The 15956-nt window shown below is 47.2% G+C and overlaps 1 protein-coding gene across 2 annotated transcripts in view; it reads left to right on the forward strand.

The window, feature by feature from the left end:
* Positions 1–1958: 1958 nt before the first annotated feature.
* Positions 1959–15956, forward strand: part of WIPI1 (WD repeat domain, phosphoinositide interacting 1) — a 34684-nt gene continuing 20686 nt past the window's right edge. For both annotated transcript variants that reach the window (XR_008446926.1, XM_054047187.1), the window contains exons 1-4: positions 1959–2060; positions 6172–6254; positions 8676–8845; positions 13945–14041. Coding sequence is in view for 1 of the 2 variants with exons in the window: in XM_054047187.1 (XP_053903162.1) it covers positions 1966–2060; positions 6172–6254; positions 8676–8845; positions 13945–14041 (445 nt within the window). In the remaining variant the exon portion in view is untranslated. The remainder of the gene's footprint in view (positions 2061–6171; positions 6255–8675; positions 8846–13944; positions 14042–15956) is intronic.

The following is a 15956-nucleotide window of genomic DNA, read 5'->3' on the forward strand; positions in this document are numbered from 1 at the left end:
GTGCGGATGGACTGGCTGGGGTAGGCTGATCTCCAGCCCCGCTCCTTTCACCCGAGGCCCCATCTCTTCCACCAGAGGCCCTGCCCCTTCTGGGGGCCCAAAGCCGGGCCCCTGTACCGGTAAGTGTTTCATATTACTTTCACCCCTGCCTAAGCCCCAGTGTAGATACTGCTAGGTCGAGGGAAGAATTCTTCCATCATCACTGTGGTAAGTGTCTACATTGCAAGGCTGCAGCTATGCCGCTGTAGTGTTCCTAGTGTAGACATACCCTTAATCACTTAGTCACATTGCATTGTGCATTAGAACCATGTGCCATCAACTTCACTGGACTGAGGACCAAACCCATGTCAGTATGAGCTCAGAAATAGGGTTAATTTGGAACTATTTGTTTTAACAGAAACACTTTCCCTAAAATACGCACTTTGCCAGAGACTGATAATCCTGACATGTTTGTGGGTCTTTAATTCTAAAATACTGGAACAAAAGAGATTTCTATAACAAGGGCCTAGATCCTGTGAAAAGGGATTCATCCAGGTAGATACTTATGTCCACATGGAGTCCAACTGACTTTGGTGGGACTCTGTGGATCCCTTTACAGGATCAGAGCCATGTCCTATAGCCGTATGATCACGTACCTACAACAAATACTCTGATGTTATCCTTACACATACAGCGTTCCCATTGACTTTAGCACTCACATGAGGATTACTCATCTAATTAAGGGTTTGCAGGATCTGCCCTCAAGTTTCAATACACTTGTTTACTTAACCGTTAGTTTAGTTATATTAACTTTTAGAACATTTGTGATTTAGGAGCATGTTTTCCTTTTTCTTGGTGTTTTCTAATTAATAGTCTTGGACCTACGTGTGGCATGAATAGGTTCATTCCTACACAATTTCAGAAGGACTGGTTGCTCGACTAAAGTTATTCACATTGTATGAGTGCTGGTGGGCTTGGGCCACAAGGTTCGCAAAACACTTGGCAGTTCTACAGCACCTTTCATCCAAGGACTTTAAAGTATTAGGGATTACTTATATGATGGGAAAGGATGAGCTTGTTTTAAGGCAGTGGACTGGGACTCAGGAGCTCTGGGTTTGCTTCTCAGATCTGCCACAGATCTCTCTGTGCCTTAGCGAAATGTAGAACAAAGTATTACTCCCTTTCTCCTGCCCTTTATTTGTCTGGGTCTAGTCACTTCAACTACTCCCATTGACTTTAGAGGGACTATTTGAGGGTAGTAAGTCAAGCCCACACTTCAGTCTTTGCAAGATCAGGAGCTCTTCCAGATCTGGGCTGGCTTACTATATGTTTGTACAGTGCCTAGCACAATGGAGGGGCCCGATTTTGGTTGGGACATTAATTGCTAAAGGCTTGGTGCATGGGAAGGGGAAGTACAGAATTAAGAAGTGGGCTGTAGTCCACGAAAGCTTATGCTGAAATAAATTTGTTAGTCTCTAAGGTGCCACAAGTACTCCTGTTCTTCTTTTTAGTTAATATATAGATATAATCCAAGCAGTCCAAGGCACTCATCTTAGCTAGCCGGCAGCCAGGAGGGGTTAGGGCCCAGCCCAGCTGTTCCCTCCCTTCCAGCTGTTCCCTGCCCCAACCCCTCCCCCCCACATCACATCTGTCAGGAGTCCCGTCTGATGCAACCACAACACAACCACGTGGCCATAGGCAGCCGCTCCTCTCCTCTAGCCAATCACAGCCAGCCCTGTTGGCCGAAGGGGCGGGGCGTTCCTCCTTTGCCCCGCCCTCCCCCTCCAGACACGCACGCGATAGGCCGAATCCAGACCGGCGGCGGGCGGGGTGGCTGGTCCGAACTCCCGTTGGCCAATAGGAGGCCTCACGCGGGTGCGGCCCCGCCCGCCGGGGGCTCCAGCTGTTGTTGTGGCGGCTGGCCGGGCCCGCGGGGAGCCAGCGAGGCCGGAGCGCGAGCGAGGCCCGGGCGTCCGCGCGCCGCCCATGGAGGCCGCAGCTGGAGCTGGAGCTGGAGCCGGCCCGGCCGAAGCCGCGGGGCCCGAGGCGCTGAGCTGCTTCTCCTACAACCAGGACTGCACGTAGGCGCGGCCGGCGGGCCGGGGGAGGCGGGCGGTGGAGATGGGGAGGGAGAGAGGAAGAAGAAGGGGAAGGGGAGGAAGGAGAGGGGATGGGGGAGGGGAGGAAGAAGGAAAGGGGGGGAGGGAAGGAGGAAGAAGAGGAGGGGAAGGAGAGAATGCAGGGGACGCGGTGGAGATGGGGAGGGAGGAAGAAGGGGGGAAGGGGAGGAAGGAGAGGGGATGGGGGAGGGGAGGAAGAAGGAAAGGGGGGAAGGGGAGAATGCAGGGGACTTGGTGGAGATGGGGAGGGAGGAAGAAAAGGGGAAGGGGAGGAGGAGGAAGAGGAGGAGAAGCAGAGAATGAAGGCCCGAGGGGTGCAGGGGACTCGTGGAGATGGGCAAGGGGATGGGGAGGGGAAGAAGAAGAAAGGGGGAAGAGGAGGGAGGAGTGCAGGGGACTCGGTGGAGATGGGGAGGGAGGAAGAAAAGGAGAAGGGGAGGAAGGAGAGGGGATGGGGAGGGGAGGAAGAAGGAAAGGGGGGAGGGGAGGAGGAAGAAGAGGAGGGGAAGAAGAGAATGCAGGGGACTTGGTGGAGATGGGGAGGGAGGAAGAAGAAGAGGGGATGGAGAGAATGAAGGCCCGCGATGTGCAGGGGACTCGCAGAGATGGGGAGGGGAAGGAGAGAGAGAGAAGGACGGAAGGAGGTATGCAGGGAACTTGGTGGAGATGGGGAGGGAGAAAAAAAGGGGAGGAAGGAGAGGGGATGGGGGGGAGAGAAGAGGAGGGGAAGGAGAGAATGAAGGTGGTCCTGCCATGCGGGCAGGGGACTGGACTCGATGACCTCTCGAGGTCCCTTCCAGTCCTAGAATCTATGAATCTATAAGGCCCAAGGTGTGCAGGGGACTTGCAGAGATGGGGAGGGGAAGAAGAAGGGGGGAAGGAGAGAGAGAGAATGAAGGAAGGAGGCGTGCAGGGGACTCGGTGGAGATGGGATGGGGGAAGGGGAGGAAGAAGGCTGGAGGCGTGCAGCGGATACGGTGGAGGGCAGGAGTCAGGTGGGGATAAAGGAGAGAATGGGGCAGGGGAAGAGAGCCATCCGGGCTAGGGCACTGGCCCTGACTTGTCCCCAGAGGAGGGGAGGGAGATCCCCCTGCTTGGCCCTGTGGCAGGGCAGCTGCCCTGGAACGGGAACAAAGAGGCAGCTGTGTCTCCCTGGCTGGCTCATGTACCTGCGGTTTCCAGGCCAATTCAAGCTGGTCCTGGCAGCCTTGAGTCTGACTAACCAGGCTGGGCTTTAGCTGATTGTTGCTGCCTCTCCGGCTTTCCAGCTTGTGCCGGGTCCCATCAACTCAGTTTCTGTCCCACACAGGAGCAGCTCTTCTGTTGAGAAAGAGTTGGCCCCAGCACGGCAGAGCCTGAACACTGAGCTTATAGAAAGGGTCGGTTGTGCCACAGCTGTCAGTGCTGTTGCTGAAGTTTTCTGTACCAATAATATTCATCTGGCCCATGTTTGAGCCTCGGCCCATGGGGATATCTGGCTGTTGGCATGCAAGTTCACTCCAATTCAGCTCCCCTCTCGCTTTCAGTACAAGCAGCCTTCCTTCTTGTAGAGCCAAACCACTTCTTGTGTTGGGCCCAGTCGTGCAAGGTGCTGGGCACCCTAAGGTTCTTGCACATTGGCGACAAGGCATTTCGTGGGATCGGGCCCCTCATGCTGCCCAATTATGTACATTCTAGCTGAGGGAATAGAAAGTTGAACTCCTTGCACAGTATACTTGTTACACACCCAGGGCCATGTGTCTGTGGCAGTGCACAAAGCATGGTTGTATGGGTGAGTGCCTACATGACACAACATATGATTGTGCCCTTCGCAATCTGATATAGTTAGGGCACTGGAGTTTAATCCCATCTCACATCACACTTCCTGCTTTACCAGTTTGTGCTTTCCTCACTTAGTGTCACTGTTGTGCATTCAGGGCTTGGCTGGTCATGAGCTACATTGATATTAACTGTGCAGAGCTGTAATGGCAGCATCTGGATGCCTATAGAGATTATATGTTCAATATATGTTCCATTCTATATGCATCCGAAGAAGTGGGCTGTAGTCCACGAAAGCTTATGCTCTAATAAATTTGTTAGTCTCTAAGGTGCCACAAGTACTCCTGTTCTTCTTTTTGCGGATACAGACTAACACGGCTGTTACTCTGAAACCTATAGAGATTATGTGAGCCTTAGTTTTTGCCCCTGCTTTTTTCTTAGAGCCATTCAGTGCACGTTTATTGGCAAAATGGGCATTTAAATAGTTGTTCAGTTATGAACTATTTCTTGGCACGATGACTTGTGTGGTAGCATGCTAAGTGAAGCTTCCATGGGTGATCTCACTGCTTTCCAAGGCAGGGTGAATACTATCTCCAATTTACAGATAGGGAAACCAAGGCACAGCAAGTGTCTCTGCCAACTTCACCTAGTGAGTTAAATATAAGGCTGAAATAAAGCCTAGGTCTAACAGTCTGCTTTTGTAGCCGCTAGACTTGAGCATAGTCTCCAATACATTTTAGAAGAGGCAAAAATGTGAACAGTATTCCTAGTATTTAATAATCCATCTCAACCATGAGTCTCCCTAAGTAGCTCAAACCTATTGCAAATAGCATAACAAGTTTTGCAGGAGTGGGGCGGTTGGTTTTCCTAGTGGTTTAATCCACGAGTGGATGTATTCTTATGCATAGGTATTTATGGAAAACGGAACGTGTTGCTAGAACTGTAGCTTGCAGGAGAACTGAATGATCTATTCTGCAGTTAACTGGATATCTGCCATCAAGGGTAGGCCTTGGTTCTTGGTAAATGTCTGGTACCAATCACCAGTAGCTGTCCCTGCATGGGGCACCCCCAAAGAGGGAGCTTTCTTGGCAATTCTTCTAATAAAGTAGCTAGCTCCATTAAATAGTGTCAAATACAGTTTTGCTTAACCTGTGGTTTGACTGTCTACTAAAGAGCAACTTTTACTGGGTCCTTGGGTGGTCACTTAAGAGAAGTTTCACTTTAAGAGACATGGGCTGCGTTCTACCAGTTCACTTGCCCTTTACTACAAGACCAAAGTCAGTTGCTAAGATATCCTTATTTATGTACTCAAGGAAGGTATAGATACCAATATTTCTACAGAGATTTTGAAAGAAATGAGTTCTATTGTTACATTTGCGCTGCTATTGTACATTTCCAGTTACTAAGCCTTTGAACAAAGAGTGCTTGGATGGAGTTGGTGATGTGCTTCTGATGTGGCTACACTGTACAAATACTTCACTGTTCTCCCTTGGTCTGTGATGTTCTAAACTGGTTGCTGATTTAAACTTAGATGTTGACAATGACCTTAGCCAAGATCTGGCTAGAACAAGTCTGCATGGAAAGAATAAGCCAGCACTTTGCACACATACTCTTCTACATACTCTGGTGCATCATTATCTTTCTGGGTGTCCTGGAGGCAGCAAGCAAACCAGAGAGGCCTACACAGCCCTCCCAAAACTCCAGTATTTCTAGATAGACATCTAAAGACAGTCTCTCATCTTAGATGCATTGGAGTCAGAGAAGGGTCTTGCTTCTGCTGGCTAGAAGTCTTTATTGGTAGCCTAACAAGTATATTATTCCCTTTCCCTCCCCCTAGCAGGCTTTGGAGATTTTTTGTATGTATGGAAGTTCTCACACAGCTTTAGTAATGATGCTCAAGTTAATATAGTTGATAATCATTAATTTATCAAGGAAGTTAGTAGGGACTTCACTTAAAAGCCAGATGGCAGGGTATGGCCCCAGTATACTTTAGTTTTTTCCTGCTGTGAAATAGGATTATTGAATCCTCTCAAGGTATTCTGCATTAGCTTTACAAATGTTAATTAATCAGCCTCACATGCAAATTGCTATTAAGGCACCCTGTTGTGTGCACCCAACAGTCAGAAAAAACCCCAGCTACTGGGGTGGACAGTTGTATCTGCTTTGGGTTGAAATTTGCATATATGACCAGGGGAGTGGCTCCCTGTAAATGATGCATTGTATTAGGATCTACTAATTTTTCAATGATACTCAGTGGTTTCAAGATTAGAGCAGTACACTATAAACTAATCAGCACACATTTTGTCTCTTGAAGCTCCCTGGCCATCGGAACCAAAACTGGATACAGGCTTTTCTCCCTAAGTTCTGTGGAACAGTTGGACCAAGTCCATGAAAACAGTAAGTCTGTTTTGTCTTGGGGCAGCAGGATATTGGATGATAGGCTTTAGTTTTTATTACTGCACTTGTGATCTGCCTCAAAGGAGCAATTCATTTGGTTAGCTTTCCTACCTATAGCACAGATGGTACCTGCCTCTACTGTATCCTCATTGGAGTAGAGCTGTGCTAGTTACCGCTCTGTTTAAAGGGACGTTGTCAGGTTAAAAAAAGAAAACAGTCAATTGGAAACACATTCTTAACCTACACTGGTATTAGACCTGAGCATTTAAGAGCCAATTCACTTTTCACCATTAGGTTGTTAGTTCACGCTTTCCGTTGTTCAGACTGCATGAAGAGCAGACACTAGTCAGTCTTGCTTTCTGGTTTCATATCTCAGTTCCTATAGGTTAGCTCAATACAACCAAGTTTGAGTTGCAGACACAAGACGACTTAAATGCAAATACTTCCTTTAGGATCAGTAAGTTTCAGGCACGAAACTTCAGCCGTCTACCTGAATTTGATATTAAGAATAAGGTATGCTACCAGGATTTCTCTTTTAGGGACCCATCTTATTTATATGGAGATATACCTATCTCATAGAACTGGAAGGGACCTTGAAAGGTCATTGAGTCCAGCCCCCTGCCGTCACAGCAGGACCAAGTACCATCCTTGACAGATTTTTGCCCCAGATCCCTAAGTGGCCCCCTCAAGGATTGAGCTCACAACCTTGGGTGTAGCAGGCCAATGCTCAAACCACTGAGCTATCCCTATCTGCAAGGGGCTTGACTCTGATGAGCAGCTTTTTTGTTGCCAAACTGTATATAATGCAGTTTTGTTTGCTAAGATCAAACTACATTATCGGTTAGATTTAAAAAATGCTCTAACCTAGATGCTCTGCTAAAGCCCTTTAACCTTGTTAGAACACAATGTAGCCTTATGCATGCTGATCTGCCAAATAGATCAGCCAACTTGGTTTAAGACCTTGAAGTCCTACATACGGCCTTGGGTGGCCTATGTCAAATTATACTATTTTGTCAACCAGATTGGGGGCCACCTCCTAGAAACTTGGTAGTCCCAACTGATAGAGAGATATTTCAGTCTCACAGCATAGCTGGAACCTCACAGTGTTCCCGAAACGGGCTATAATCTTAGATTTCTGCAGCCTTCAGAAACACAGTTTGGTTCCACTAACACTGGCAGCTGGAAGAGTGTCCTAATAGCGTCACAGACTACACTGTTGTAACAGGGTCCCCCAAATGGTATAAGTGACAATGTTAGGCTGGCTGGCATACTTTAGGGGGACAATCCTGATCCATGCTAGTTAGAGAGCCCATACTAGAACCTTGCTATCTCCAGAGTTGCCTGTTGTTTTTACACCCCACTTAAAATATTGTAATCCAGGTCAAGCACAAGAATAGCATTTAAACAAGATTGGAGCTAGCATAGGCCTGCCCTCCGTGTGGGTCAGTGCAGGGATCATGTAGAATATTCGCTGCCTTCAGCTAGAGTGAAAAAGGAGGAACTTCTCCCAGGTTATCTGGGTGTATTGGGGAGGAAGGGTTGTGGTAGTAAGAGAAAGAGCCCTCTATATCAGGGGTTCTCAAACTGGGGGCTGGGACCCCTCAGGGGGTCACTAGGTTATTACCTGGGGGATCACGAGCTGTCAGCCTCCACCCCAAACCCCGCTTTGCCTCCAGCATTTATAATGATGTTAAATATATTAAAAAGTGTTTTTAACGTATGGGGTGGGGGTCACACTCAGAGGCTTGCTGTGTGAAAGGCGGTCACCAGTACAAAAGTTTGAGAACCACTGTTCTCTATTTACAGAAAGTCAGCCAAAGTACCATGATGGCCCATGGCCACTGGGGGGTTGGGGAGGAAGAGAATATCCTATGTCTTATTTTCCTTTAGGCCATCCCCTTCCTCAGGGAGCCCAGAACAGTGCAGCATGTACTTACAGGAAATAAGTCTATGCCCTGCTTGTCCCATGTCTCAGGGAGTCCTGATCTGTCCGCTCACAGATTCATCTCTACCCCTGTAAGGAGCTTCTCTAGCTCCCTCCCAGGGCATGTATTTCCCTGGATTAAGGTCAACACCTGGGAGGCAGGGCTCATTCCCCTCTATATCCTGTTCCCTCTTGATTAATTACAGCTGGAGGGCCCAAGGGAGGTCAGTCATTTGTGGCAGGTATTGCAGGCACTAGGTTCCTGTCCCCAAAGGAAAGACCAATCAACCCCTTCCTGTCTGGGCCCAGTGCACCCCCCAGCAGAAGGCCTAGATGCAGCCATGCCAAGGAAGGGTAATCGTTAATAAAAGCAGAACTCCATGACTAAGCACTAAACCCTTCAGCTCCTGAGCTAGGCTCAATGCATGGGGGATTTGACTCTTAAAGAGCCAGACCCAAGATGAAAGCAGCCGCCTCACTTTCTTTTGGCTGAGCAGATGAAATCCCGGATGTTTACATCGTGGAGCGCCTCTTCTCCAGCAGCCTGGTGGTCGTGGTGAGTCACACCAAGCCTCGGCAAATGAACGTCTATCACTTCAAAAAAGGGACGGAGATCTGCAACTATAGCTATTCCAGCAACATCCTGTCCATCCGGCTGAATCGGCAGGTAAGGGCATCGATTACTCATGCATGAATATACGATAATAGTCAACTAAGTCTAAACGCAATAGGCCCGACTCTGCGTTCCGTCGCTCTGGTTTTAGGTCATTCTCGCTCCATTGACTTCTGTGAGGTTCTTCCTTTTCCTTTAGCCTTACACTTTCCTCTGTGCAAAAAAGAGAGGTCAGAGAGGCATTTTCACACCCACTGGTACCCACAGGTGATCTACTTCTTGAACTACTTTAGCCCTTAGACTCTGTCACTCAGTTACATCCACTTAACAACACATAACTTGCATCCCCTCTGAATATGGCTCAGGCATGTCCCTTAGTGAAATGTATGTTTTAAATACGTTCCTTCCTACATTTCCTTACAATAACGCCATGTGGGATGGGATGCTAGGTCATGGCCAAAGGTTGCTGGTGAGCTTTGAATTGGAAGATGATAAATTAGCAGTAAACAGTTAAACGAAGCTGTTCTGATTAAACACAATCGCATGCTCCAAAGGCATGTAAACTCTTTTTCTACCACATCTTCTCCCTGAATGCCGTGCTCTGGCTTCTGACCTACAGTGGCATCTTTGTCACAGATAACGTAGTCAAAGTTAATAACACAACCCTGAGTGTAATTTGAACGGTGGGGCTTCACCTGAAGGCTAATGTCTCAAATAGCATTCATTAGCAGCCCATAGCCTCACTGTGTTTCCTGAGTCATGCTGAGGAAAGCTTTGAATGTCCACTGCACTTACCCTGTATCCTAGCGGCTCTGTTGTTATTTTTTAGGATTTAAAGTCTTCTTTTTCCATAATCTCTTCCCAAATACACGATAGGTTATAAAGAGTGGAGTATATTACAATACAAAAATAAACAGACTGTATAATTGTATATAATCAACTGTTTCTAGGTTAGCAATAGTGAAATCTGCAGTAAGCATCTCCAACAGGCAAGCCCTGTCTTGAGTTTCCAGTAAAGTTTTGTTTGATCCCTATAGCTTGTGCTATACTGTAATTAACTTTGAACTAAATTAATTTCTTCACTGAAATGTATTGTGGCAGGTAAGAGTAGCTGGTAAAATCATCACTTCCGTTGGAGTTCTGATTTATGTATTGCAAATGTCAGTGTAGTTCTAGGAGCTCAATGTTCAGTTTGGTGGCGCTCACTCCCCTGTGCAGTCTCATGGAACAGAAGGATGCCATGGAAAGGAAGGGTGGTACAGTGGTTAGGGCACTAGCTTGGGACTTGGCAGACCCAGGTTCATTGCTTGTGACCTTGGGCAAGTCACTTGGTCTTCCTGTGCCTTAGTCCCCGAGCTATAAATTGAGCGTAATCGCACTGTCCTGTCTCCCAGGGGGGTTATGAGGTTAAATACATTAAAGACTGAGGTGCTCAGACACCATAGATAGATGGTGTAAATGTCAGACACGAATCTGAGGGAAGAGCTGCATTATTCTAGTGATAAGGTCACTGTCCTGAGAAGCTAATGCTCTAGCCCAGGTGGGTGCAATACAAAATGGTTATGACCCAGCACTGGAGAACAGACCGTACCAGGTCAGTGCAGGAGAAATAAGCAAAAGGGAGTTTTGAAGGCACGGGAGGGTACTTGTCACATGGGATGAGAGCTCTTCCATACCTAGGGAATGATAACGCACACCCTCTCATGTTTGCCATTGGGCATAACCGTTTATTTCACATCAGCTGTCATTAAAATGCGTATACAGTGTTGTAGCCATGCTGGTTCCAGATATTAGGGAGACAAGGTGGTGAGGTGGTATTTGCTGTTGGACCAACTTCTGTTGGTGAGAGAGAAACAAACTTTCAAGCTTGCATAGAGCTTGTCTTTGAAAGCTTGTCTCTCTCACCAAGAGACGTTGGTCCAATGAAAGATATTGCCTCCCCCACCTTGTCTCCTAAAAATGTGTGAAGCAGATTCATCTAGAGTGTTTGCAGGATGCTGTATGACAGAATCGCAGGCTTACCCAAATATCTGAGAGATCGTGCACAAAAATGTCTCTAAATACTGGAGACAAGGTGGCCCAGCTCCCTCAGTATGAATGCATTTTATTTCCATGCACTGCAGCATGAAATCAGTACAACCTGGGCCAAATTTATCTGTGGTGTAACTCTGACTTCAGGGGACTAATCTATCCCCTCTTGCGAGTTAATCTGCTGGAGATCAGGTTATGCATTCACTGTGTTACTCTGAAAACCCTTGTCTTGGACCTGAGTATGGAAACCATACTGCACTGGAGAAAGTCCATCATAGTGTGAAACCCATCCAAGTCAGAGAATCACTGTCAGCCATGGAAGTTTAAATAAGAACAGATCTCTTTGGGCAAACAGTTTTGTCTTTTGATTTGATCTCTTAGTGGAAAATCTTTGTTATTCAAACCAAAGAATTCATTTGAATTAGACTCTCAATTGCTGTTGATTCATGGAAACACTTTATTTCCAGCCCTGTTATTACTTGCACATGGTGAAAAACAAGATTTTTTCTTTTTTTATGCTGGAGCAGGGGTTTGTGCTTTTGACTAGCGAGAAGCAGTGTTTGTATTTTAATGAAAATTCCCTGTGTTTTCCTTGGATCTCTTCTTGGCTGCAGTCCTGCTGCCGAATCCTTTTGATGTACTTAACAGAAGGACACTCGTTCCTTCTCAGTGTGCAGGTCAAGATAACTAGTCTGTTTGTTGGTGTCTAAATGAAAGCGTAGAGGAAAGTGCAATGGAGCAGTAAGCAACAGAAGTGATGCATTCTACATAATGTAGGTTGTATTGATGATGGTTCCGCCTCCCTCACCCCAGGAATTACTACACAGTTCTAAGGCACCATCCCCCAGCATCTGAGCAAAAAGTGCAAACGCCTCCACTAGCTCCTCATCCATTTCAGCCGCTCAAACCTGCCCTCCTTGGGCCCAGCTCTCCATTACCTGGCCCTTGTGCAGTGCTTTACACCAGTGCAAAGTGAAAGGCAAACATGCCCAGTCTCATCCGGTTGCATTTGGTGCTAGTGTTGTCTGCTCAAGGGGCAGGGCAATGAAGAATTAGGCCTTTTGTCTGAAACTCTCCATGGACTTGTTCAGGCCTCCCTCCCTGCTCCCGCCGCTCACCTGGTGTCTGCCTTGCTAGGATCTTAAGTATCAGGGGGTAGCCGTGTTAGTCTGTATCTACAAAAACAACAAGGAGTCTGGTGGCACCTTGAAGACTAACAGATTTATTTGGGCATAAGCTTTCGTGAGTAAAAACCTCACTTCTTCGGATGCATAGAGTGCACTTTCACTCTATGCATCCGAAGAAGTGAGGTTTTTACTCACGAAAGCTTATGCCCAAATAAATCTGTTAGTCTTTAAGGTGCCATCAGACTCCTTGTTTTTGCTAGGATCTTGTTCCTCTTGGTGCAGGAAATTTCTCGTCCACAGCTCCTGTCACCTGCCCCTCGGACACTCCATCTCGCATCTGAAAACCTATTTTCATTCTCCCCACCACACACACGTCTCTCCCTCTGCTTCTCTCTACCTGTATCTCAACAGCATTGTATTGTAGAACTCTGTGAAGCCTTGAGATGCCTTTGCATACCATACACTTAACACATTTTATTTTCAAGTCTCTGTTATAAAGTTGAGGGCTGTTCTTTTGGAAAGTGCCACTGAAATTATGCTAAATGTAAACCTCCCTGGAAATCCTAAATGGTTTGGGGAAACAAAGCATTGGCTGCTGTGGTTAACAAAAATAGAAGCTTCTCTTATAAGAAGGCTTTGATTTCAAGTAGCGTTGGTTGAGCCTGTAGTTACACACCGAGGCCAAAGTTTTCAAACGTGGGTGTCTAAAGTGAGTCACTAAGATCCATATGTAGACCTTAAATAAGTGACCTGATGGCCAAAGGGATGGAAGCACCTATAGTTGCAGACACCCAAGTCTGAAGGGTTCTGGCCTCGCCTTTTAGTGCCAGATTTTCAGAGAGGCTGAGTACCTGCCATTTCTGTTGATGCTGGGGGGAGCTGCAGGTGCTCAGTTCTTCTGAAAATAGACCCTCAGCTGCCTAGAGCTCCCTCTCTGTTACTCATCAGTGCAGAATACATTGGGGACAAATGTCTGATTACAGTGCCACTGTTTTGAGGCACGGTGCTGAGTGATCGGGGCCCTAATGTTAACATCATGACAGCAGTAGAAACAGCTTTGAGGAATTCATGTGTTCCTGGCAATCAGTATTGGAAGTGTTTTCAGGCCAGGTGGGTGAGTGGAAGGACAGCACCATCAGATGGAGATGGTGCAGATCACATTAGCTATCCTACTGTATCCTACTGCCAAGATAAAGTGTTCCGCCTGAGCAAATCAGCCACTCTGTAATGCGTGTCCCCTAGTCGGAACTTGAATGCAGTTGGCTATGCCATGGACAGCCATGGAGCGGGGAGCAGAAGATGGATTCCTGCTCCCTGATTCCAAGTTAAAAGGCACCCATGAGTGGCAGGCGCGTCTTTTGGAAGCGGTGGGAGCCTCATCCCTTGATTGGACAAAGTTAGAGTGAGTGTATTGTAGGGAGCAATGCCACGCTGTGGAGGAAATAGACTAGAAGGGATCTAACAGCCTCTTTCCCCTCCAATTTTTATGATCGTAAAGTGTCCTGCTACTAAAGAAGCCACAAAGAGAGAAATGTTAAAAGGAAAAGCCTGGTTGGGGTGGGGAAGGAATGAAACTCTGTGGGGTTATGAAACCATCCTCATGCCCATGGTTAAGGCTGCACCCAGATAATCCCTAGCATTCGCACAGCACTGTACATTTGCAAGTGCTCTTTAAAATCCGCTCTCTCATAAAATCAAGGCAAAAAAGATTGGGGGTCTAATCTTGGTTCCAAATGCAGGCAGTTCTTTGCAGTCATGTGGTGCAAAACCGAGGGCTTCTCAATTGCAAGGGATTTGAGAGGAAGATCTTCGCCTCTCTGATCCATTTTGGAGTTCAGAGATGCCTGGTAACTCTCTCTGATGGCAAGGGCCTGAGTGAAAGTGTGAACTCTGCTGTGAAAGACAAATGTAACTGGCACCTGCTGACATGTTTGGTGTGTGTAGGGGGAGGGTTAACAAGTTGTGGTTGTGTACCTGTCAACTGTGTTGTTGCAGAGGCTGATTGTTTGCCTGGAGGAGTCGATTTATATTCATAACATTAAGGACATGAAGCTTTTGAAGACAATCCTGGATACCCCTCCGAATACAACAGGTAAGCAAAGGAGATGGGATCAAAGGAAACTAATGACGAGCCGGGTGTTCTGCAGAGAGCTCCACAGATCTGAAACTTCGCTGTAAGAATTTAAATCAAGCCAGTGTCGGCATTCTTACTAACACATTTAGTTTAGTGTTGAGAATTCAGAAATGCACTGAAGAAAGTAAATATCACCAGTGACCTGTACGTGTGAGAGGAGCCTTGTCCCAGCAATGCAGAGCTGGGGGAGCGGGAACCAGGGGTGGAGAGGGTGCACAGCTGAATGGGTGAACTGCACCAAGTTACGAGGAAATAACTTCACTGAAGGACTCTGGCAACACTGCTAGGACTCGGTCTAACTGCATTTATCTCACTGCAACACCCTTGTTGTAGATTGTATAATACATGGCTGCCTTTAAATTCCCAAACATGGGTTGGCTACGATCGACACTCTGACATGAGTTATGGTAAAAGGAAAGGGATTTTGTTCTCTGAGTATTAGGTGTTTAGCTGAGGACCTTGGAGGTACAGCATCCAGGCTGCATGTATAACTGACACGTCTAACTGCTCTAACCCCAGGATCCAGCCTACACCAAAATCTCTTCCATAGCTGACCTCAAGCAGATAACGTTCTGTCTCAAGCAACCACTTAAAAGCATCTCTAAAATTCCCAGTATAATTTAATTCAGCCATACAATCAGGTGGCCTTGATGCTCTCCTCTCCCACATCTTAACCTTTCTGGAATTTGCCTTTATTTTTAGATAAAGTAACAAAGTCTTAAGGCAGGACCATACTTAGACTTCACCCTATGAGATCCTTCCTGAATGGGAAGATTAGAATTTCTCCCTTCAGGACTCCCTGCTCTTTCTTCTAGCTGTCTTACTTCAGAGATGCTCCCAGCCTTTTGTGTTCCTGTGCAAATGAGACCCAGTTGCTTTTGCTGCCAGGGTGAGTCAGCAGAATAGCTCTGCATCTCCACATGGGGTCTTGTAGCTTGACACTTGATTATAGATGGAGAATCGTGGCCCAGATTCTCTCCAGGCCAGTGTAGACCCTAACAGAGGCCTGTGGCAGCCCGAGAGGTGTTTACCGTGGTGGAAAGTCCTTGCAACTACTCCTCTGCCAGGGACCTGCATGGGGCCAGCCCCAAAAGTGTACAGTGCTGGGCGGGGAGTGGGGTGTGGCCAGGATGCCTAGGTACTGCACTAATTCAGTTCATCTCTCTGAGCAGCGTCTGCCAGAAGAGCTCCCGTGGAGCCTGGCCCCAACTTAATGCCATTCCTTGCCCGTGGCAACCTCAAGGGAGGGTAGGCAGCAGCAGAACCCACCTAGCTTCCCTCAGCTGAATCCCCTCCTGTCCTCCTTAGGGGAAATCCAGCTCTACATCCAGTAGCCAACGATTTATTATGGTGGTGGGAGGGTAGTCTGCAGTGGCTGCTTAAGGTGGGTACCTCTGTACACTGTTCCGATATCACAGTGATGGATTGTGGCCTCTCTCATTGTCGAGTCACTGATGCAATTCATCTCCATGGAACAAATGCCGGGCTCCTTGGCTTTCCGGGGACACAGCGTCTGGCCCTCCAGAGTGACCTACTTCAGTCTCTTCACAGATGGTCTCTTGCTGAGGATTAAACATACTAAAGATTCACATATAATTTAATGATATTTAAAAAAAAAATCCCCCAAGGGACACAAACACCCAGGCATGCTGCTGCTCTCTAGTAGCCGGAAAGGGTCATCGTCGTGTTTCAAAAGCGACAGCACGTGATGATAACATGGATTATCTGAGACGCCAGGGCAGTCAGTCAGTATATTGATGAAGGCATCAAGAGAGGGTTTGCCGCATACAGCAAACCATATATAGCCCATGTCCTTGAGCTGGAGGGGAAATGCTCTCAATAACTCTCTCCACAAACTCACTGCAACCAAGTG

Source organism: Malaclemys terrapin, chromosome 13, assembly GCF_027887155.1.
Source record: "Malaclemys terrapin pileata isolate rMalTer1 chromosome 13, rMalTer1.hap1, whole genome shotgun sequence".
Taxonomy (NCBI): Eukaryota; Metazoa; Chordata; order Testudines; family Emydidae; genus Malaclemys; species Malaclemys terrapin.